General features: G+C 67.8%; 2 protein-coding genes and 1 long non-coding RNA gene across 4 annotated transcripts; all 3 read right to left on the minus strand.

Moving 5' to 3' along the window:
- Positions 1–472: 472 nt before the first annotated feature.
- Positions 473–16,739, minus strand: ESYT1 (extended synaptotagmin 1). The gene is given in 32 exon segments (XM_054004683.1): positions 473–955; positions 1,069–1,118; positions 1,211–1,316; positions 1,398–1,529; positions 1,610–1,702; positions 1,809–1,963; positions 2,036–2,182; positions 2,271–2,357; positions 2,450–2,521; positions 2,614–2,713; positions 3,823–3,908; positions 4,729–4,777; positions 5,156–5,261; positions 6,020–6,197; positions 6,979–7,236; positions 7,238–7,333; positions 8,405–8,476; positions 8,478–8,492; positions 8,578–8,649; positions 8,742–8,834; positions 8,936–9,025; positions 9,110–9,158; positions 9,256–9,338; positions 10,207–10,383; positions 11,240–11,363; positions 11,439–11,494; positions 12,736–12,825; positions 12,913–12,985; positions 13,096–13,169; positions 13,810–13,944; positions 15,286–15,327; positions 16,463–16,739. Coding segments are annotated over 32 exon segments (3,270 nt in total). The 5' UTR covers position 16,739; the 3' UTR covers positions 473–921.
- Positions 16,740–17,145: 406 nt separating this feature from the next.
- Positions 17,146–19,688, minus strand: ZC3H10 (zinc finger CCCH-type containing 10). Of its 2 annotated transcripts, none has more exons than XM_054004643.1 (2): positions 19,612–19,688; positions 17,146–18,571 (listed from the first exon to the last, which is right to left on the minus strand). In XM_054004643.1, exon 2 carries the CDS (start codon positions 18,549–18,551, stop codon positions 17,379–17,381), a length of 1,173 nt encoding a protein of 390 aa, XP_053860618.1. In that variant the 5' UTR covers positions 18,552–18,571; positions 19,612–19,688; the 3' UTR covers positions 17,146–17,378. The 2 variants fall into 2 exon arrangements, with proteins under 2 accessions (XP_053860618.1, XP_053860619.1); XM_054004644.1 differs by lacking the exon at positions 19,612–19,688 and adding an exon at positions 19,246–19,262.
- Positions 19,689–20,224: 536 nt separating this feature from the next.
- Positions 20,225–22,485, minus strand: LOC128822839 (uncharacterized). Its single transcript, XR_008441609.1, has 3 exons — positions 22,353–22,485; positions 20,574–20,596; positions 20,225–20,421 (listed from the first exon to the last, which is right to left on the minus strand). It is a non-coding gene; the product is annotated as an uncharacterized LOC128822839 (long non-coding RNA).
- Between the last annotated feature and the right edge of the window lie 766 nt (positions 22,486–23,251).

The raw sequence follows: 23,251 nt of genomic DNA on the forward strand, positions 1-23,251 counted from the left end.
CACACGGGGGGACACCCACAGGGACACCCCCACGGGGGACATCACACCGGGGGACACCCGCAGGGACCCCCCCCCACGGGGGACATCACACCGGGGGACACCCGCAGGGACCCCCCCCATGAGGGACATTAGACGGGGACACCCACAGGGACCCCCCCCCCCCATGGGGGACATCACACGGGGACACCCCGCGGCCACACCCCAGGGAGGTCACCCGCGAGTGGACCCCACGGGGGACACCCCGCGGGGGACACCCCAAGGACCACCCACCCCCTCAGGGGACACCCCCATGAGGGACACCCAGCCCCCGGTCCCCACAGGGGACAACCCCAAAAGGACACCCCAAGGACCCCGCTTTGGGGACACCCCGCTCTCCACTGGGGCCAGCCCAGCAGGGACGCCGGGCTGGGGACACCCGCGGGGGTGTGACAGAGGGGACACCCCCACCCGCCGAGGCCACACGAAGCCACCGCCGTGTCCTCCCTCCTTTATTAGCGCGGGGGGGGGGGGGGGGACGGGGGCGCAGCCCCGGGAAGGCAGCGAGGCGGTGGCGCGGCGGTGGCGGCGCGGTGACATCCCGGTGGCGGCACGGTGGTGGCATCACGGCAGTGGCATCCCGGCGACATCCCGGCGGTGACATCTTGGGGACGTCCCGGCGGTGGCAGCAGCAGCTCGAACAAGCGTCCCCCTTGGCGGGGGGGGGGACACCGGGGGACACAACCCCGGGGGTCCCCCCGGTGCCGGGGGGCGCTCGGGGGGTGGGGGGTGAAAGGCACGAGGTTCGTAACAGTCTGGGGGGCGCGGGGGGGGCCCGGCCCGGCGCGTCTTTGGTCGGGGGGGGGGGCGGCAGCAGCCGGGGGGGTCCCGGGCCCCCCCTCGCCCTCCCCATGGGGATTGGGGGGGTCCGGGGGGTCCCCAGATTTAGGGGATGCTTCGCTCGTCCTGCAGCTCGTACCTGTATGGGGGGGGGAAATGAGGGGGTGCCGGGGGGGACCCCAACCCCAGAGACCCCTCCCAGTCCCCCCCACCCCACAGACCCCCGCCCCCCCCCCCCCCAGCCCCACTCACCAGCGCGGTTCTCCCTCGGACAGATCCACCTGTGCCAGGTCCAGCTGGAGCTGTGGGGGACCAAAGGCTCAGGGGGGCTCCCCCGGCACCCCCAAAACCCCCCAAACCCTCCCCAGGACCCCCCTCCGGGACCCCCCCGGACCTTGCCCAGCGCCTCCTTCTCGCGGGTCACGAAGGACACGGTGGATTTGACGGTGGCCTCCAGCCGGCGCCGCGCCGCTTCCTCCAGGGCCAGCTCCCACTCGAACCTGGGCACACCGGGCTGTGCTGGGCCGCGCTGCGACCCCCCCCTGGGACCCCCCCCGGGACCCCCCCCGGGACCCCCTCACCTCTCGTTGAAGTCGGGGTTCAGGGTCCTCTTCTGCACGCCCGTTTTCCTCTTGGTGCCGCGGCTGCGGTCGGGGAGCAGCACCAGGGACACGTAGGGGTCCGGCAGCTCCTTGGCCGCCGCCCGCAGCTCCCTGGGGAGGGGTCGGGGGCTCAGCTCGGGGGTCCCAACCCCGGGGGTCCCCGCCCGGAGCCCCCCCCCGCCCATGCTCACCTGCAGGCGTGCACGATGGCCACGAGCTTGCGCTGCTCCTGGTGGTACCACAGCGAGAGCTGCACCCGCGGACCCTGCGGGGGCTCGGGGCGGCTGCGGGGGCGCGGGGTCAGCACCCCGAAATCCCCTCCCCGCGCCTCACGGCCGCGGTTTGGGGCCTTATTCGGGAATTGGGGGGTTGGAGCCCCCCTGTCCCCACCTGTCCGCCGGGGGCAGGCGCTGGCGCAGCCCCCCCGCCCCGCGCTCCTCATCTTCATCCCCCTTCTCCTCCTCCTCCTCCTCCCGCGGCTCCGTGTCCCCCCCCTCGGGGACTCTGCTGGCAGCCCTCTCCTCCACCTGCTGCGACACCAGCACCTGGCGGGGGAGCGGCGCGGTCAGGGGGGGTCTCCCCTCGCCCCCCACCCCCTCCCCGGGACCCCCACTCACCCCGAGCTGCGCCCGCAGCAGGAGCTGAGCGCCGGCGCCGCCCCCGGCCAGCGGCACCCAGCCGTCCATCGCCAGCCCCTCCTGGGCCAGCAGCTGGGCCAGCGGCAAGCTGAAGGTGCCCAGGGCTTGCCCGCCTTCGTCCTTCACCTGCGGGCACAGCGCAGCTCAGCGACCCCCGCGCGGGACCCGCGGGGGGCGGCGGGGCGGGACCCCCGCCCCAGGCACGGGGCCGGACCTGCAGCTCCAGCGACTCGGCGTGCGGCCGCTTGATGAGGAAGGAGAAGCCTTCATCCCACACGGGCTCCGTGGAGGGGGCGCAGGTCTGGGAGGGGGGAGCGGCAGGGGGTGAGAGACCCTTCGAACCCCCCCCCCCCACAAAAATCCTCCCCGAGCCCCCTCCTCACCGCGCCTCACCTTGGTCTTGAAGGAGACATCGCGCACGGCCAGGCTGGCGAGGGCCGCGGGGGGCTTGGAGCCCTTCCGGAGCTGGGGGACACGGCGGGGGTCACGCTGGGGACATTTGGGGACATTTGGGGACATCTGGGGACATCTGGGGACACTCGGGGGTCTCCTCTCACCGGCAGCTCGGCGGCTCGGTCCAGGAAGACGCAGAGCAGCGCGGCCGAGAGCTCCTCGCCGCGGGCGGGCTGCAGGAGGCTGTTGGTGTGCAGCACCTGCGGGAAGCGGGGCGGGGGTCGCACCGGGGGTCGCACCGGGGCGGGGAGACCCCCGGGGGTCGCAGCGGGGCGGGGAAACCCCCGGGAGGGCGGGGATGGGGGGCAGAGAATGGGATGGAGGTGGCGGAGTGGGGTTTGTGGTCTGTGGGGAGGGCGTTTGGGGTTCGTGGGGAGGGGGTTTGGGTGGGTCGGGGGTCGCAACGAGGGGGGAAGACCCCCGGGAGGGAGGGGATGGCGGGGAGAGAATGGGGGGAAAGGGATGGGGTGGGTTTGGGGTTTGTAGGACGGGGATTTGGGGTCTGTGGGACGGGTTTGGGGTCTGTGGGATGGGGATTTGGGGTCTGTAGGGATGTATTTAGGGTCTGTGGGATGGATTTAGGTCCTGTGGGATGTGTTTAGGGTCTGTGGGATGGATGTGGGGTCTGTGGGATGGATTTGGGGTCTGTGGGATGGATTTGGGGTCTGTGGGATGTGTTTAGGTCCTGTGGGATGTGTTTGAGGTCTGTAGGATGGGTTTGGGGCCTGTGGGATGTATTTGGGGTCTGTAGGATGTGTTTGGGGTCTGTGGGATGGATTTAGGTCCTGTGGGATGGATTTAGGTCCTGTGGGATGTGTTTAGGTCCTGTGGGATGGATTTAGGTCCTGTGGGATGTATTTAGGGTCTGTGGGATGTGTTTGGGGTCTGTGGGATGGGTTTGGGGTCTGTAGGATGGGTTTGGGGTCTGTGGGATGGATTTAGGTCCTGTGGGATGGATTTAGGTCCTGTAGGATGTGTTTAGGGTCTGTGGGATGTGTTTAGGGTCTGTGGGATGTATTTGGGGTCTGTGGGATGTGTTTGGGGTCTGTGGGATGTGTTTGGGGTCTGTGGGATGTGTTTGGGGTCGGTAGGATAGATTTGGGGTCTGTGGGATGTGTTTGGGGTCTGTGGGATGTATTTAGGGTCTGTGGATGTGTTTGGGGTCTATGGGATGTATTTAGGTCCTGTGGGATGTGTTTAGGGTCTGTAGGATAGATTTGGGGTCTGTGGATGTGTTTGGGGTCTGTGGGATGTGTTTGGGGTCTGTGGGATGTGTTTGGGGTCTGTAGGATGGATTTAGGTCGGTACCCCGCTCGAGCAGCGCGGGGCTCCCCCGCGGCTCCAGGCTCTCCAGGCGCACGTGGAGCCGGCCCGAGCGCACGTCCTGCAGCGGCAGCCACTGCGGGGGGCACCCGCGTGAGACCCCGCTCTGGGACCCCCCTCAGTGAGACCCCCCCCCCTCAGTGAGACCCCCCCTCAATCCATGAGACCCCCGCTCTGGGACCCCCCTCAGTGAGGACCCCCGCTCTGGGACCCCCCCTCAGTGAGACCCCCCCCCCAATCCATGAGACCCCCCCTCAGTGAGACCCCCGCTCTGGGACCCCCCTCAGTGAGACCCCCCCTCAGTGAGACCCCCCCCACTTTAGGAGACCCCCCCCATTGCTGAGACCCCCCCCTCAATCCATGAGACCCTCCCTCAGTGAGACCCCCCCAATCAGTGAGACCCCCCCTCAGTGAGACCCCCCCCCCCACTTTGGGAGACCCCCAGAGGGGAGACCCTCCCAAATCCGTGAGTCCCCCAGCAGTGAGACCCCCCCCATAAACGGTGAGGACCCCCCCTCACTTTGTGAGACCCTCATTGTGAGACCCCCCCCCTCCCTTTGGGAGACCCCCCAGCACTGAGAGCCCCCCCAATCTGTGAGAACCCAACGATAACACCCCCTCATGTGAGACCCACCCCTCACTTTGTGAGACCCCACCACTGGTGAGACCACCCCCAATCCATGAGACCCCCCCCCTCTTGAGACCCTCCCAAAGTAAGACCCCCCCCCCTTTATAAACCCCCCCCAGGTGAGACCTGCCTTGATGGACCCCCCCCATCCCCTGAGACCCCCCCTCACTCCATGAGACCCCCCCCATCGGTGAGACCCCCACCCCCAATAACCCCCCCCGGGTGTGACCCCCCCCCCCTCAATGCCCCCCCCCAGCCCCTCCCCCACCTCATCCACGACGCGGCCGCTCAGGACCCTCCTCAGGGGCACCTTGCACCTGGGGGGGGCACGGGGTGAGACCCCCCCCAAAACCCCCCAAACTCCCCAAAATTCCAAAAAACCCCAAAATCCCCCAAAACCCCCCAAAATCCCCTAAAACCCCCCCAAAAATCTCCCAAACCCCCCCAAAACTCCCCTCAAAGCCCCCCAAAACCCTCAAAAATCCCCCCAAAAATTCCCCCCCAACTCCCCCAAAAACCTTCCAAACCCCCCAAAACCCCCCAACCCCCCCAAAACTCCCCAAAATTCCCCCAAACCCCCCCAAAACCCCTCTTGACCTCCCCAAATTCTCCTCAGCCCCCCCAAATTTTTTTTTGACCACACAAATCCTCCCTGACACCCCAAAATCCCCCCGAATCCCCCCCAAACTCCCCACCGGCCCAGGAAATCGTCCTTGTCGATGTCCTTGTCGAAGAGCTCGAACTCCACGTCCTGCCCGGGGACGTCGTCCACGATCACCTGGGGACAAAAAATTCAAATTACTGATCATTACAGTTCGATGTTCTTACGGTGCCTCAGTTTCCCCGTGCCTCAGTTTCCCTGCTGTGCTTCAATTTCACCTTCCAGAACTGTCCCGTGCCTCAGTTTCCCCTCCCGTGCCTCAGTTTCCCCTTCCAGGACCCCCTGAGCCCCCCCCGTGCCTCAGTTTCCCTGCTATGCCTCAGTTTCCCCTCCTCCCGTGCCTCAGTTTCCCCCCGTGCCTCAGTCTCCCCCCCTTGCTGTGCCTCAGTTTCCCGTTCCAGAACCACCCCCGTGCCTCAGTTTCCCCCCCTCCCTCGGTTTCCTGGTACTTCAGTTCCCCCCGTCTCTCAGTTTCCCCGTGCCGTGCCTCAGTTTCCTCCCCGTGCCATGCCTCAGTTTCCCCCCCCTTCCTGTGCCATTCAGTTTCCCCCCTTCCGTGCCGTGCTTCTGTTTCCCGGTACCCTCAGTTTCCCCTGTCCCTCCATTCCCCTCCCGTGCCTCAGTTTCCCAGTACCTCAGTCCCCGCCTCAGCCGTGCCGTGCCTCAGTTTCCCGGTACCTCAGTTTCCCCTGTCCCTCCGTTCCCCTCCCGTGCCTCAGTTTCCACTGTCTCTCAGTTCCTCCCATGCCGTGCCGTGCCTCAGTTTCCCCTGTCCCTCAGTTCCCCCCATGCTGTGCTGTGCCTCAATTTCCTGGTACCTCAGTTTCCCGGTACCCTCAGCGCCCCCTCCCCGTGCCGTGCCTCAGTTTCCCCGTGCCGTGCCTCAGTTTCCCGGTACCCTCGTAGCTCTCGTTCCAGCGCGGGTTCAGCTCCTCGCGCACCACGCGGCTGCGGAAGCTCCTCCCGCCCGCGCGGACCTTGGCGTAGGGGTCCGAGCGGCCCCGCACGAGCCCCCCGAGCCGCTGGTCCTTGGCCACCAAATCCTCCGCCTCCAGCAGGTGGATCCGCAGCACGCGCTGCACGCGGGGCCACCGGGAGCTGCCGGGGGGCTACCGACAACACCGGACACCCCCGGGCACCCCTGAACCCCCCGGGACCACCGGGACCCCCCCGGGACCACCGGGACCACCCGAACCCACCCAGTATCACCGGGACCCCCCCCAAACCCCCCGAGACCACTGGGACCACCCGAAAACCCCCGGGACCACCGGGAGCTGCCGGGGGGCTACCGATGGCACCAGACACCCCAGGGCACCCCTGAACCCCCCGGGACCACCGGGACCACCCGAACCCTTCCTGGACCACCGGGACCACCCGAAACCCCCTGGGACACTGGGACCCCCCCAAACCCCCCCTGGGACCACCGCAAGCTGCCAGGGGGCCACCAATGGCACTGGACATCCCAGGGCACCCCTGAACCCCCCCGGGACCACCGGGACCACCTGAAACCCCCCCCAGGACCACTGGGACCCCGCGAACCACCCCGGGACCACCAGGAGCCCCTGAACCCCCCGGGACCACCAAGAGCTGCTGGGGGGCGACCGACCAACGCCCCTGGACCCCCCCCCCCCCCAGGACCCCCATCCTGATCACCAGGACCCCCCCCCAAGACCTCCTCGGGACCCCCCCCGACCCCCCAAGACCCCCATCCTCAACCCCAGGACCCCTCCCGACCCCACCAGGACCCCCCATCCTGACCCCATGACCCCCAAGACCCCCCAGACCCCCATCTTGACCCCCAGGACCCCTCCCGATCCCCCAAGACCCCCTCGGGACCCCCCCAGGACCCCTCCCCACCTCGGTGCCGAACCGGGGGTCGGGGCTGGCCCGGCTCGGTCTGGGGGGGGGGTCCCTCGATGTCACTTTTGGGGGGCTCCGCTTGTCCCGGGGTGGCCTCGCCGGGCTCGGGGGGCTCCGGGAACAACACCTGGAGGGGGGTGGGGGGGTCAGCAGGACCCCCCAAAACCCCCCCCGCGACCCCCCCCCCAGCCCCCTCCTCACCCGCAGCACCAGCTGGAGGTGCAGGCGCGCCCCCGGCCCCGAGCGCTGCAGCGGGGAAGGGCTCGGCCAGCGACAGCGACGGCGACTGCAGGAGTCGCGACAGCGGCAGCGACAGCGAGCCCAGAGGGGCCTGGCGGGGGTCGTCCTTCACCTGCGGGGACAGCGGGGACACTGCGGGGGACACTGCGGGGACACTGCGGGGACACTGTGGGGACACTGCGGGGACACTGTGGGGACACTGTGGGGACACAGTGGGGACACTGTGGGGACACTGCGGGGACAGCGGGGACACTGTGGGGGACACTGTGGGGACATTGTGGGGACACTGCGGGGACACTGCGGGGACACTGCGGGGACAGCGGGGACACTGCGGGGGACATTGTGGGGACACTGTGGGGACACAGCGGGGACACTGCAGGGACACTGCGGGGACAGTGGGGACACTGTGGGGACACTGTGGGGACACTGCGGGGACACTGCGGGGACACTGCGGTGACAGTGGGGACACTGCGGGGACACTGCAGGGGACATTGTGGGGACACAGCGGGGACACTGTGGGGACAATGCAGGGACAGCGGGGACAGCAGGGACAGCAGGGACACTGCGGGGACAGCAGGGACACTGTGGGGACACTGTGAGGACACAGCGGGGTGGGGAGGGGAAGGGAGAAGGGGGAAATATGGAGGGGTAGGGGAGGAGCGAGGGGGGAAAGGAGGGAAATTGGGTGGAAAAAGGGGGAAAAATGGGGAAAAAGGGGGGGAAAGGGGGGAAAAGGGGGGAAGGGGGAATAGGGGATAAAGTGGTGTGAAAGGGGAAAGGGGGGAAATGGGGAAAAAAGGGGAGAAGGGAGGGGGAAAGGAGGGGGGAAAAAGGATAAAGGAGGGGGGAAGAGGAGAAAAAGGAGGGAAATTGGGGGGAAAAGAGGAGGAAAGGGAAAAAGAGGGGGGGAAAAGGAAGGAGGGGGGAAGAGAAGAAAAAGGGGGAAGAAGGGGAAGAATGAGGAATGGAAAAGGGGGAGAAAAAGAAGGGGAAGGGGGGAAAAGGCAGGGAAAAAAATGGGGGGAAAGAGGGGGGTTGGAGGGTTTGGGGAGGACACAGGAGTGGGGATTTGGGGGGATCTGGGGGGATTTGGGGGGGATTTGGGGGGATCTGGGGGGATTTGGGGGATTTGGGGGATCCTGGGGAACCAGCGGGACACGGAGCCCGGGTTTTGGGGTCTCACCTGGAAATCCACGTCCTGGTTCCGGGGGTCGTGCAGGAAAAAGCGGAAAGCGTCTTCCCAGACGGGGGGCCGAGGTGTTGCAGACCACCTGGGGGGGGGGGGGGGCCTCAGGTCAGACCCCCCCCCCAAAACCCCCCCAAAACCCCCCAAAACCCCCCTGACCCCCCTCCCACCTTGCTCTCCCTCGTGACGTCCTGCACCGACACCTGAACCACGGGGTTGGGCTCCTTGCCTGGCTTCCTTACCTGCGCAAAAACGGGGGGTCAGGGGGGGTCCCCCACCTCTGAACCCCCCCCCGGGCAGTGCCCAGGACCCCCCCAAACCCCCCCAGACTCACGGGCAGCCCCTCAGCCCTGTCCAGGTACACGACCAGGATGGCGGCGGAGGGGGGGTCGGGTTTGGCCACGATTGTCCGGTTCCTCTCCAAAACCTGAGGTGGGGGGGGGGGGTCGCGCCAAAAATGGGGGGGGTCGGATGGGGCAGACCCCCTCCCCCACCACAGCTGAACCCCAAAATCCCCCCGGCACTGACCTGGTCCAGCTTGGAGGCGTCGGAGAGCAGCGAGAGCCATTCCAGGCGCAGGTGGAGCCGGCCCTGCCCCCCCTCCTGCAGCGGGAACCACTGGGGGGAGGGGGGCGTCAGCGCGACCCCCCCCCCCGCACCCCAAAACCCGCCCCGTCCCTGCCCCCTCCCCCCAGCACCCACCTCCTCCATCACCCGTGCTTTGAGCACCTCCCCGAGGTCCAGCTTCATCCTGGGGTGGGAAACACCGGGAATTTGGGGAGGGGATGGGTTGGACGGGGGTGGGGAGCAGCCCCCTCCCCAAATTCGGGGTGCGGGCCCCCCCTCACCTGCCCAGGAGATCGTCCTTGTCGGGGTCTTTGTCGAACAGCTCCACCTCCAGCTCCTGGCCCGGCACCTCGTGCACCATGAACTGGGGGGGGACAGCGGCGGCTGGGGGGGGTCCCCGTGTCCCACCCGGGGGGGTCGGGGGTGTCCCTGTCCCCACGGCCCCGCTGGGGGGTCCCCATGTCCCACCCGGGGGGTCGGGGTGTCCCTGTCCCCACGGCCCCGCTGGGGACACTCAGAGCGCCAGGGAGGACATGGGGGCACTCTGCAGGTCCCCCTCTCCCTGCAGCCTTCTGTCCATCCCACGTCCATCCCTCCATCCCACGTCCATCCCTCTGTCCCTCTGTCCATCCCTCTGTCCGTTCCTCCATTCCTCTGTCCCTCTGTCGGTCCCTCTGTCCCTCTGTCACCACTGTCTGTCCCTCTGTCCATCCCTCCATTCCCTCTGTCCCCATTGTCCATCCTTCTGTCCGTCCCTCTGTCCCTCTGCCCACTCCTCTTTCCCCACTGTCCATCCCTCTGTCCATCCCTCTCTCCGTCCCTGTGTCCATCCCTCTGTCCCTCTGTCGGTCCACCGTCGGTCCCCCTGTCCCTCTGTCCCCCCTGTCCCTCTGTCCCCCCTGTCCCTGCTGTCCCTCTGTCCCCCCTGTCCCTCTGTCCCCGCTGTCCATCCCTCTGTCCATTCCTCTTTCTCCATTGTCCATCCCTGTGTCCGTCCCCCTGTCCCCCTGTCCCTCTGTCGGTCCCCCTGTCCCTCTGTCCCTGTGTCCGTCCCTCTGTCCCTCTGTCCTTATGTCCATCCCTCTGTCCCTGTGTCCGTCCCCCTGTCCCCCTGTCCCTGTGTCCGTCCCCCTGTCCCCTGTCCCTCTGTCCGTCCCCCTGTCCCTCTGTCCCTCTGTCCATCCCTCTGTCCCTGTGTCCGTCCCCCTGTCCGTCTGTCGGTGCCCGCTCACCTCGTACACCTCGTCCCAGCGGGGGTCGTTGTTGTCGCCGATGACGCGGCTGGTGGCCGCCTGTGTCCCCACGCGCAGCACCGCGTACGGGTCCGAGCGGCCCTCCACGAGCCCGCCCATGAAGCGATCCTTGCAGCGCAGCGCCCGCGCGGCCACCAGCGTCACCCGCACCACGCCCTGGGGACACCGGGGGGACACCGGGGTCACCGAGGGGACACCGGGGTCACCGAGGGGACAGCGGGGTCACCGGGGGTCACTGCAGGGGGACACGGCCACCAGCGTCACCCGCACCACGCCCTGGGGACACCGGGGGGACACCGGGGTCACCGAGGGGACACCGGGGTAACTGGGGGTCACTGCAAGGGGACACGGCCCCGAGAGGGGTCACTGCAGGGGGACACGGCCAGCAGCGTCACCCGCACCACGCCCTGGGGACACCAGGGGGACAGAGGGGGGACAGTGGGGGACACAGCCCCTGGGAGGGGACAGCAAGGGGGGGACATGAGCCCCGGGACAGGCGGTGACAGAGAAATGGAGGAGGGACATGAAAGGGGGAAAGGGGAAAATGGGGGGAGAGGGAAGGGAGGAATAAGAGGGGAAGAAGGCGAAAATGGGGGGGGGGAAGAGGAAAATGGAGGGGGAAATGAAAATGGGGGGGGTCAGAAGGGGAAAATGGGGGAGTTGGGGAAAACGTGGGGTGGGAAAAGGGGAAAATGGGGGAGTCAGAAGGGGGAAAACGGGGGGAAAAAGGAAAATGGGGGGGTCAGAAGAGGAAAATGGGGGGACAGAAGAGGAAAATGGGGGGGAAAAAGGAAAATGGGGGGGTTAGAAGAGGAAAATGGGGGGGGGCAGAAGAGGAAAATGGGGGGGAAAAAGGAAAATTGGGGGGTCAGAAGAGGAAAATGGGGGACAGAAGAGGAAAATGGGGGAGGTCAGAAGAGGAAAATGGGGGACAGAAGAGGAAAATGGGGGGGGTCAGAAGAGGAAAATGGGGGGGTCAGGAGCCCCCCGGGGACCCCCCCGGCAGCCTCACCCGCGGCAGGGGCCAGCGGAGCCGCGCGGCCTCGGGCAGGTCGGGCAGCAGCGGCACCAGGAGCCGGTTGGGCAGCACCAGGTAGGAGGCGATGCTGTCCATGATCAGCGTGTCCGACATGGAGCTGGGGAGGGGGCAGAGGGTCACGGGGGGCCCGGGGGGGGTCCCGGGGGGGGCCCCGAACCAGGGTGGGGCTCACCTGAGCCCGGGGATGTCCAGCAGGTTGGTCATCCCTGTCCAGTTGATGTCCAGCGTCTGGAATGGGGTGGGGTCAGAGGGGTTCTGGGGGGTCTGGGGTCCTTTTTTGGGGGGGGGGGATCCTCGTTGTGTTGGGGGGTGTGGGGTCCCTTTTTTGGGGGGGGGTCTGGGGTCCCTTTTTGAGGAGGGAGGACCCCCGGTGTGTCCTGGGGGAGGTTCAAGGTCTGGGTTTGGCGGTGGGGGCACCCCCGGGGTGTGCTGGGTGGGGGTCTAGGGTCCTTTTTGGGGGGGTCTGGGGTCCCTTTTTTGGAGGGGGGGAATCCTCAGTGTGTGCTGGGGGGGGAATTCTGATCCTGTTTTTGGGGGGGAGGACCCCTGGTGTGTCCTGGGGGGGTTTCAACGTCTGGGGCGACACCCCCGGTGTGTTCTGGGGGGGGGGGGTCTGGGGTCCTTTTCGGGTGGGAAGACCCCCAGGTGTCCTGGGGAGGGGTTTCAGGGTCTGTTTTTTTTGGGTGGGGCACCCCCGCTGTATCCCGGGGGGGGGTTCCCGTTCCTTTTTTTTTGGGGGGGGCACCGCTGCTGTGTTCTTGAGGAGGTTCTGGTCCTTTTATTTTTTGGGGGGGGGGCACCCCCGCTGTGTCCCGGGGGGGTTCCCGTTCATTTTTTTGGGGGTGGGGGGGTAATCCCCACTGTGTCCTGGGGGGCTTCCGGACCTGTTTTTGGGGGGAGGGCACCCCCGCTATGTCCTGGGGGGGTTCCCGTTCCTTTTTTTTGGGGGGTCACCCCCGTTGTGTGCTGGGGGGGTTCCCATTTCTTTTTTTGGGGGGGGGGTCTCGTTCCTTTTTCGGGGGGGGGGTCACCCCCGTTGTGTGCTAGGAGGTTCCCATTCCTTTTTTCGGGTGGGGTTCCCATTCCTTGTTTTGGGGAGGGTTCTCGTTCCTTTTTCGGGGGGGGGTCACCCCCGTTGTGTGCTGAGGGGGTTCCCGTTCCTTTTCTTTGGGGGGGGTTCCCGTTCCTTTTTTTGAGGGGGGTTCCCGTTCCTTTTTTCGGGGGGGGGGTCACCCCCGTTGTGTGCTGAGGGGGTGCCCATTCCTTTTTTTTGGGGGGGTTCCGTTCCTTTTTTTGGGGGGGTTCCGTTCCTTTTTTCGGGGGGGGTCACCCCCGTTGTGTGCTGGGGGGTTCCCGTTCCTTTTTTTGTTGAGGGTTCCCATTCCTTTTTTCGGGGGGGGTTCCCGTTCCTTTTTTTCGGGGGGGGTTCCCGTTCCTTTTTTCGGGGGGGGTCCCGGTGCCGAACTCACCGGGCGGCGGATGAAGAACATGGTGAGCGCCCCCACGATGGGCGCCTCCCCCAGGAGGGGCTCCAGGATGACCCGGAGCATCCCGTGGAGCTGAGGGGGGGGTTGGGGGGGGTCAGGATGACCTGTGACCCCCCCCCAGGACCACCCCCACCCCCCCAAAACCCCCCCCACCCTCACCTGCATCCCCTTCACCCCCGCCTTGCAGAAGAACTTCTTCACCTCCACGTCGATCTGGACGTCACCCACGTAGCTGAGGGGACAAAATATTGAGGGGGGCGTCACCACGACACCCCCGGACCCCTCCCCAGCGCGGGGGGGGGGGCAGCAGAGACCCCCCCCCCGCCCCCCCAGGTCGCTCACCTGATGTTGAGGTCCAGCAGGATTTGCTTGTTGTGGGTTCCAGGGTGGGCTCGGACCCCCAGGACACGGAGGGGCTGCGGGGGGGTCGGGTTGGGATTTTGGGGGGGGGGTCTCACGGTAATTTGGGGAGGGGGGGCTCGGGGTGGGTGGGTGAGGGGTTCCAGGTCGTGGTGGGTGAAGGTGGGGACCCCTCCGGATGCCCCCAGACTCCCAAAATCACCAGGTGGGGCCCCCCTGGACCCCCCCAGCCGCTGCCATCAGTGTGGGGAGGGGGGGGTCGCCAACATTGGGGGGTCTGGGGGGGGTTTAGAGGGTCCTGGAAGGGGTTTAGGGGGGAATTAAGGGGGTCCTGGGAGGGGTTAGGGGGGATTTAGGGGGGTCCTGGGGGGGTTAGGGGGGATTTAGGGGGGTCCTGGGAGGGGTTAGGGGGGTCTTAGGGGGTTTAGGGCGGTATGGGGGTATCGGGAGGGTTTAGAGGGGATTTTGGAGGGTCCTGGAGGACTGGGAGGGGTTTAGAGAGGATTTGGGGGGTCCTGGGGTGTTTAGAGGGGATTTTGGGGGCTCCTGGGGGGATTAGGGCAGTATGGGAGGATTGGCGAGGTTTTGGGGGTCCTGGGAGATCAGAGGGGTTCTGGGGGGTCCCCGGGGGATTGGGGAGGGGTTGGAGCGGTTTTGGGGGTCCCGGGGGGGTCCCGGGGGGGTTTCGGGGGTCACCTTCTGGCCCATGTCCACCCTGGTGAAGGTGAAGGTCTGCAGGTGGGCGCTGGAGGCGCGGATGGCCGGGGCCACGCTCTCCTGCAGCAGCTTCTCCAGGAACTGCCCCAGGAACGGCCAGGCCTGCGCCAGCACCTGCCGGACACACGGACACGGGATGGACACACGGACACGGGATGGACACACGGACACGGGACGGACACACGGACACGGGATGGACACACGGACACACGGGATGGACACACGGACACGGGATGGACACACGGACACGGGATGGACACACGGACACGGGGACGGACACACGGACACGGGATGGACACACTGACACGGGATGGACACACGGACACGGGATAGACACACGGACACGGGATGGACACACGGACACGGGATGGACATGCGGACACGGGATGGACACACGGACACACGGGATGGACACACGGACACGGGATGGACATGCGGACACGGGATGGACACACGGACACGGGATGGACACACGGACACGGGATGGACATGCGGACACGGGATGGACACACGGGATGGACACACGGACACGGGATGGACACACGGACACGGGATGGACACACGGACACAGGATGGACACACGGACATGGGATGGACACATGGACACGGGATGGACACACGGACACGGGATGGACACACAGACACGGGATGGACACACGGACACAGGATGGACACACGGACACAGGATGGACACACGGACACGGGATAGACACACGGACACACGGGATGGACACACGGACACGGGATGAACACACGGACACGGGATGGATAGATGGACACGGGGGATGGAGGGATGGACACGGGGACAGACAGACACAAGGGGGACACTGGGGATGGAGGGATGGACACAGTGGATGGACAGATGGACACGGGGGATGGACAGATGGACACAGTGGGGGCACTGGGGATGGAGGGATGGACATGGTGGGGGGGCAAGGGAAGGAGAGATGGACAGAGGGAATGGAGGGATGGACACAAGGGATGGACAGACGGATGGACATGGGGAGTGGAGGGATGGGCAAGGGATGGACAGTGGGGTTTGAATGGAGGGGTGGACACAAGATCCAGGAATGGACACAGGGAATGGAGGGATGGACACTGGGAATGGACACAGGGGGATGGGGAGATGGACAGAGGGAGGGACAGAGGCAGAGATGGACAGAAGGACTCGGGGAGGGAGGGAGGGAGGGATGGAGAGAGAGGGAGGAGGGAGGGATGGAAAGAGGCCAGGAGGGATGGAAGGATGCAGGAGGGAGGGAAGGAAGGAAGGATGGAGGAGGGAGGGAGGGACGAAGGAGGGACGCAGGAGGGATGGAGGAGGGAGGGAAGGGAAGAGGCCAGGAGGGATGGAGGGATGCCGGAGGGATGGCGGAGGGCCCGGGGGCGCCGGAGGGATGCGGGAGCGGCGGGAGGCGGCGCAGGGCGCGGCGCGGGCCGGACACACGGACGCCTCACCTTGTTGAGCCATTCCGCCCGCTCCACATCCGGGAAGCTGACCTGGGGGACAGGGGGGGCCCTGAGCCCGGGGGGGGGGCCGCCCGGGACCGCCGAGGACACGGCCCCCTCCCGGCCCCGTGCCTCAGTTTCCCGAACCTCCCGCTGCCTCCCCGCTCAGCCCCGTCACCCCCCAACACCTGCCCGTTCCCAGGGGTCCCCAAAGGGGGGTCCCGGTGTGGGGAAGTCCCGGGAAAGGGGATCCGGACCCTTCCGACACCGCGGGGAGGGGCGCCACGGCCCCCCCTCGGCCGGGCAGGAAACGGCCCCCCCGGGCCCGGTGAGTCACGGCACTGCCGGAAGGCCCGGGCGGTACCGGGGCCGTCCCCTCGCTGCGGGCAACGGAGCGCGGGGACCCCGCCCGGGGGCAGCGGGGGGCGGCCACGGGGGGGGGGGCCGGTGGGGCGGCGATCCCGGCCCCGGGGGTCCCGCACGGCCGCCAGCTCCGAGTGGGGCTCGGCGCGGCCCCGCCCGACCGGGAAACCCAAGGAACGGCCGGAGAGCAGCGCCGAGCGGAGCGGGCAGCGGCGCCCGGAGATGCCCGGGGGGGGCTCAGGGGGTCCCGGGAGCCCCCAGCGGGGTCTGCGGTGCAGAGAGAAGGGACCCGGAGCGGGGATCCCGGGGGTCCCGCAGCGGGGCCGGTGCGGGATGCGCGGCACAGCCCCGGGGTCCCACCGGGGACCGTGCGGTGCCTCGGGGTCCCCCTGACGGGGACAACTCCAGCGGGGCTCGGTGCGGCGGGGCCCCGCGGGTGTCGGGGCTCCCCGGGGGTCCCGCCGGGCGGGGAGTCCAGGCAGGTGCGGCAGCGAAGCCCGGGGGGGTGCGGGGGGGGTCCCCAGGGGCGCCAAGCGGGGCCCGCAGCGGAGCAGAGAACCGGGACCCGCCCGGGGGTGCGGGGAACTCAAGCGGTGCCCGCAGCGCGGCAGAGCCGGGGGGAGCCTCAGGGGGCCCGGGGAGGACGCAGCGCCCAGCCCGGAGGTCCCACCGGCGGCGGCTGCGCTTCCCAAAGCCCGCAGGTCCCGCCGGGGCGGGGGGGGGGGGGAAGGCGGTGCCCGGTGCGGGGATCCCGCCCGGGCTTTCCGCCGAGCCCTTCCCGCGGGCGATAACGGCGCTGCGGGGCCCCCGAGCACCCGCTTACCCAGGCCGGCAGCTCCCCGCGGGCCGCGCCCAGCCCGGCGGCGGCGGCGGCGGCGCGCACGGCCGCTTCCTCGTCGCGCTGCAGGCGCTCGGCCGCGCGCATCCCGCGCTCCCGGGCGCGCCGCCGCCGCCGCCAGCCCGCGTAGAGCGCGAGAGCGAGCACGACGGCGCCCGCGCCCAGCCCCAGCAGCCCCGCGGCGTAAGCGGGCAGCGCCCAGAGCAGCCGCCGGCCCAAGGCGCCCAGAAGCGCCAGCCCGGGCCCGCTCCGCCGCTCCATCGCTCCCGCTCCGCTCCCGCTGCTCCGCCGCCGCCGCCGCCGCCCCGGCCACGCCCCACGCACGCACGCGGAGCTCATTGGCCGAGCGGCACAGCCCAGGGCACGCCCCCTCCGCAGGCACGCACCGCCTATTGGACGCCGGCCAGCTCCTGGCCACGCCCATTGACCGCCCGGCTCCCCTGGCCACGCCCCCCCACGCGTCACTCATTGACCGCCCGCCAACTCTCGGCCACGCCCCGTGGGCGTGTGTGGCCACGCCCTTGTTTACTATGTGGGCGTGGTCTCGGCGAGGGGCGTGTCCCCGTTCCGGTGTCCCCCCCCCGCTCCCCGGCCCTTGCCGGCGTTACCGGGACAGCCGGGCCCGAGTGGGTTTGGGGCTTTTTTTTTGTTTTGTTTTAATAGCCGAAAACATGACAGGGCACCGGGAGCCCCGGCGCCACCCCCGGGACTCCGCCCCGGCGCCACCCCCGGGACTCCGCCCCGGCGCTCAGTCCATCCCGGGGCGCCCCGGCACCGGGAGGGCGTCGCACACGCAGCACCCACAGCGTCCGTGCGTCCGTCCGTCCGTGTCCCGCCGCCCCACCCCGGGCTCAGCCGGGCTCACCGGGGTCCCGGTGGCTGCCCCGGTGCTGGGGGGGGGTCAGTGGGGCATGGCCGTTATCCTCATGCTCTGCGAGGCGATGGGGTAGGTGACCATGGGCGTGGTGGCGTGGCTCATGGTGATGCCACCGAGCGGCTGCGCCATGGACACGGCCACCGGCGCCACCGACACGGCCACGGGCGCCATGGAGACGGGCGGCGGCGCCATGCCCTGGGCGATGGTCTGCGCCAGGGCCGCCGACAGCGGCGCGATCTCGGGGTTCATGGGGGGCGCGGCGTTGGCCGGAGGGGCGGCCTGGGCGCCGGCCGGGGCCACCAAATCCTGCTGGGTGACGGGGCGGGGCTGCAGGGCCTGGCTGCTGAGCGTGGTGTGCGTCTGCGCGATGCTGTGGTTGTAGTTGGTCACCGTCCCCACCGTGGGCGCCAGAGTCTGCTCGGTGGCCGTGGCCGTGGAGCTGAGCGTCATCACCTTGGCCTGGTTGCGGAACTGCGCGTTCTGCTCCAGCAGCACCTCGTTGGTGGCCAGCAGGTTGTTCACCTGCTTCTTGAGGTCCTCCACGCGCTTCCGCAGCAGCACGTTCTCCTCCTCCAGCAGCCGGTACTCCACGGCCCGCGGGCTGGCGAAGCCGTACTCGTAGCTCTCGTAGAGCCCCTCGGCCCGCCGCCGCTTCAGCACCGGCTCGTCGGGGTCGTAGAGGCCGTCGTAGGGCTCGTAGCGGCGCCCGCCGGGGCCCAGCCCCTGCTCGCGGCCCCGCGCCTCGTACTCGTAGTCCCGCTGCAGGTGCTGGAACTTGCACTTGGCGCCGCGCTGGCAGTCGCCCTTCAGGAAGTCCCGGCAGATTGGCACCTCCTCCTTGCTGTTGGGGAGGTCTGCGGGCGACAGCCCCAGCCCGGCGGCCACCTTCTGGCGCAGGCGCGGCGGCAGCTCGCCCGTCTTCTTGTAGCAGTCCTCGTCCTCCTTGGTGCCGTGGATGAAGCGGCAGTTGAGGCGCACGCACTCCTTGTTCTGGAAGTCGTGGCAGAAGATGAACTCGTTCTTGCGCACGCCCAGGTTGGTGACCTCGGAGATGTCGGGGTGCCGGAAGCGGCAGCGCTTGCCGCGCTTGCAGACGTTGCGGAGGAAGTCGCGGCAGATGTCGTCGGCGCCGGCGCCCGCCTCGTCCCCGCTGCCGCCGTTGTTGGCGTAGCCGTCGCGGCCGTCGCGGTCCGGCATCTTCCAGGGAGGGGCGGCGGCTGGCGGGGAGGGAGGGACGGGGTGAGGGAGGGACAGAGCGGGAGTGGGGGACAGGGAATGGGGGAAATCCCACCCCGGGGCACCGGGAGGGAGGGAGGGAGAGGGTGAGGGAGGGAAGGAGAGACCAGGAATGGGGGGACTCCCACCCTGGGGCACTGGGAGGGAGGGACGGGGTGAGGGAGGGGCACCGGGAGGGGTCACCAGAGGAGGAGGGAGGGATGGGGTGAGGGAGGGAAAGAGAGACCGGGAATGGGGGGACTCTCACCCCGGGGCATCGGGAGGGGTCACCGGTGGGTGGGGAGGGAGGGACGGGGTGAGGGAGGGACACCGGGAATGGGGGACAGGGAATGGGGGAAATCCCACCCCGGGGCACCGGGAGGGGTCACCAGAATGGGGGTCGGGACACCGGGAGGGAGGGAGGGAGAGACCGGGAATGGGGGGGACTCCCACGCCGGGGCACCGGGAGGGGTCACCGGAGGAGGGAGGGAGGGGCAGGGTGAGGAGGCACCGCGAGTGAGTCCGGTGCTGATGGGGAAGGGCTCTACACCCAGCCCGGGGCACCGGGCAATGAGGCAGGGACCGGGACAGACTCCGGTAGCGGTGGGGAGGAGAAAACACCGACCCCGGGGCACCGGGCACGGGGAGAGGGACGGACCCGGAGCGCCCCCGGTACCGAGGCCGCACGGAGGGGGGAACACCCGCCCCGGACACGGAGGGAGGGACGGGAGCGACCCCGGCGCGGGGGAACACCCGCCGCGGGGTCCCGGCGCCGCGGCGGAGCCGGTGCCGGGGCAGCACGGCCGGGGAGCCTCCGCCAGCCCCGGCGCCCGCCAGCGCCGCCGAACCGCGGGGGGAACCCCGGCGCCTCCCCCGCGGCCGCTCCCCCAGCCCCGCGCGGCTCCGAGCCCCAGCGCTGCGGGACCCGCGCCCCGTGACAGCCCCGCAGCCGCCCCGGGACGGGCGCGGAGGCGCTCCGCCACCGGCGGGGCTGGCGGAGCGCGGCCTCCCCCGGCGCGGCGCGGCCCGGCCCCGCACTCACCGGCTCGCGGCCTCCCCGCGGGGCCTCCGGCGCCACCAACGCGCGGCCGGTGCCGGCGGCGGGCGGGACCCGCTCGGCGCCGCTTCCGGGGCGGCCCGGAAGGACCCGCGCGGCGCCGGGAGCGCGCGGCGCGCCGGAACTGCGTCGCCGTGACGTCATTTGCGGGAGCCGCCGTCGCGCCGGGCTCCGCGTGGGCGATGCCGGAACATCCCGGTGCCGGTTGGGCCGGACTGAGCCCGATCTCCGCCCGCGGCACCGTTACCGGGGGATTCCTCGCCCCGCTCCCGCGGCCCGTCACCGCAGGAACCACCGGCCTCGTCCCGCTCACCTGTCCCGTTACCGGAGGATTCCCACCCCCGGTCCCACCCACCTGCCGTGTTACCGGAGGATTCCCGGTCTCGCTCCCCAGCCTCACTGAAGAGAAACCCCCGGTTCTGACCGTCTCTCGTTCCTGGAAGACCCCCCAGCCCCAGCGCCGTTACCGGGGGATCCCCAGTTCCGCCCCCCAGGCCCCGTTACCGGCGGGACCTCCACCCCGGTGCCCCGTTCCCGGAGAAGCCCCCCCGCCCCCCAGAACCCCCTCCCCGGTTACCGGCAGAGCCCCCACACCGTGTTAGCAACAACCAACTTTTATTCACGGCACGGCGGCCGCCGCAAAGCAAAGAACGGGACCGCCCCGCGGCACCGGGGGCGTCACCGGGACAGCACCGGGGGCGTCACCGGGACAGCACCGGGACGTCACCGGGCCGCGTCCCCGCTGGGGGCGGTTACTTGGACCTCTGCCTCATCTTCCTCCTCTTGCGCTTCAGCCTGGGGACAGAGCGGCGGCGGCGTCACCCCCCGGAGCCCCCGGGCCGGGAGGGCACCGGGAGCGCCCCGGAGCCCCCCGGGCAGGGAGGGCGGGCACCGGGAGCCCCCCCCGGCCCCTCCCGGTGCCGCGGGGCTCTCGGTCGCTCACGTACCTGCGCATTCGCTTCTTGCGCCACTGCGGGAGAGACGGAGGGGAGGGAGAGCGGCGGGGTCAGAGCCCAGTGCCCACCAGTGCCACCAGTGCCACCAGTACAACCAGTGCCACCAGTACAACCAGTGCCACCAGTGCTCCCAGTGCCACCAGTACAACCAGTGCCACCAGTGCTCCCAGTGCCACCAGTACAACCAGTGCCACCAGTACAACCAGTGCCACCAGTACAACCAGTGCCACCAGTGCTCCCAGTGCTCACCAGTGCTCCCAGTGCCACCAGTGCTCCCAGTTCACACCAGTGCTCCCAGTGCCACCAGTACAACCGGTGCCACCAGTACAACCAGTGCCACCAGTGCCACCAGTGCTCCCAGTGCCACCAGTGCTCCCAGTGCCACCAGTACAACCAGTACAACCAGTGCCACCAGTGCTCCCAGTGCCCACCAGTGCTCCCAGTGCCACCAGTACAACCAGTGCCACCAGTGCTCCCAGTGCCCACCAGTTCACACCGGTACAACCAGTGCCACCAGTGCTCCCAGTACAACCAGTGCCCACCAGTACAACCAGTGCTCCCAGTGCCCACCAGTTCACACCAGTACAACCAGTGCCCCCCAGTGCTCCCAGGTGCCTCCCAGTACCCACCAATATTCCCAGTACAACCAGTGCCCACCAGTGCTCCCCAGTTCCCACTAGTGCTCCCAAGTGCCCACCAGTGCTCCCAGTGCCCACCAGTACAACCAGTGCCCACCTGTGCCCCCAGGTGCCCACCTGTGCTCCCGGTGCCCACCAGTACAACCAGTGCCCACCAGTGCTCCCCAGTTCACACCAGTACAACCAGTGCCCCCCAGTGCTCCCAGGTGCCTCCCAGTACCCATCAATATTCCCAGTACAACCAGTGCCCACCAGTGCTCCCCAGTTCCCACTAGTGCTCCCAAGTGCCCACCAGTGCTCCCAGTGCCCACCAGTACAACCAGTGCCCACCTGTGCCCCCAGTGCCCACCTGTGCTCCCCAGCCCCACACTGTTTTCACTCTCCCAGTCCCCACCAGTGTCCCCAGTCCCATACTGGTTTATTTCCTTCAGTGCCACCAGTTCCCCCAGTCCTGTACTGGTTTATTTCCTTTCGGGTTCCCAGTCCCACACTGGTTTCTCTCTCCCAGTGACCCCAGTCCTATACTGGTTTGGCTCCCCAGTAACCCCAGTAACATACTGGTTTGGCTCCCCAGTAACCCCAGTAACATACTGGTTTGGCTCCCCAGTAACCCCAGTATCATACTGGTTTGGCTCCCCAGTAACATACTGGTTTGGCTCCCCAGTAACCCCAGTATCATACTGGTTTGGCTCCCCAGTAACATACTGGTTTGGCTCCCCAGTGCCCCCAGTCCCCACCAGTCCCCCCACGCCCCAGTCCCAATATGGACTTGGCTCTCCCAGTTTGGTTCTCCCAGTCCCAGACTGGTTTGTCTCCCACTGTCCCAGTCCCAGACCGGTTCTGCTCCCCCGGTACCTCCAGTTCCCCCAGTCCCACACCGGCTTCTCTTTCCCAGTCCTCCCAGTTTCCCCCCACATTCCTCCCAGCAAAGGCACCCCCAGGGACCCCCCAGCCCCTCACCGGGACCCCCCGTTCTCTGACCCAGGGACCCCCTCCCGTTCCCCGGTTCCCCTCACCGGGACCCCCCCCCCCCACCAACCCGGGGGCTTGTCCAGGCCTCAGCCCCCCCCATCCAGGCCCGGCCATTACTGAGGCGCCATCGGCCGCCCCCGCGCCGCCCCCCGCCGCTCACCTTGGCCCTCATGGCGGTTCGGCGGGGCCCCGCTCAGTCCCGGCGGGCGGGGGACGGCGGATGGAGGCGGATGGCGGCGGATGGAGGCGGCGGCCGGTGAAGGCACCAAGATGGCGGCAGCCGAGAGGGGCGCGCGCCGCCCGGTGGGGCCTATTTATAGGGAAGCGCTCACGCCGCGCCCACCACTGCACGAGGCACGACGGGAAGTGTAGTTCCTCGCTCTTGGAGCATCACGGGAGTTGTAGTCCGGCGGCCGGCCGCCATTTTGCGCCGCCGCAGGGTTCAGTCCCTCCCCACCTCCAATTTATTGGGAATAAAAACACCAAATAGAAATTTTTCCAGGCAATTTCTGCTTATCCAAGGCTTTAACGGGATTGTTGTTGCATCCCCAAGCCCCTCCGGAGACTTTCCTTTCCAGTGAAAATATAAAATATTTTCGTATTGTAGCATGGAAGATACAAAATAGAAAATAAAATAAACCTCCGGTGAGTCTTGGCGGTTTTTAAATCCCTGCTGAGGATTGGGAGAGCTTTTGGCTCTTGCCTCCAGGCGGAATATTGATTTAAAAGCATAAAGTTTGGATTTTTTTCCCTTAAAAAGAGTTTTTTTTCCCCTCACAAGGAGATTTTTTACACCTGCAAAATGTGGGGAGTTTACCTCAAAACGAGTTTTTCCCCTCAACATTTATTTTCCCCTCAAAATTTGTTTTTTCCCCTCAAAATAAGGTTTTTTTCCACAAAAAGGGGCTTTTCCCCTCAAAATGAGGGCTTTTTCCCTTAAAACGAGGGATGGTTCTACCTCAAAATTTAGATTTTTTTTTCTTTCAAAATGAGGGGGTTTTCCCCTCAAAATGAGCTCTTCCCATCAATTTTACATTTTCCCCTTCAAATCTGTTTTTT

Source organism: Vidua macroura, unplaced genomic scaffold (genome assembly GCF_024509145.1).
Source record: "Vidua macroura isolate BioBank_ID:100142 unplaced genomic scaffold, ASM2450914v1 whyUn_scaffold_107, whole genome shotgun sequence".
In the NCBI taxonomy this organism is placed as follows: domain Eukaryota; kingdom Metazoa; phylum Chordata; class Aves; order Passeriformes; family Viduidae; genus Vidua; species Vidua macroura.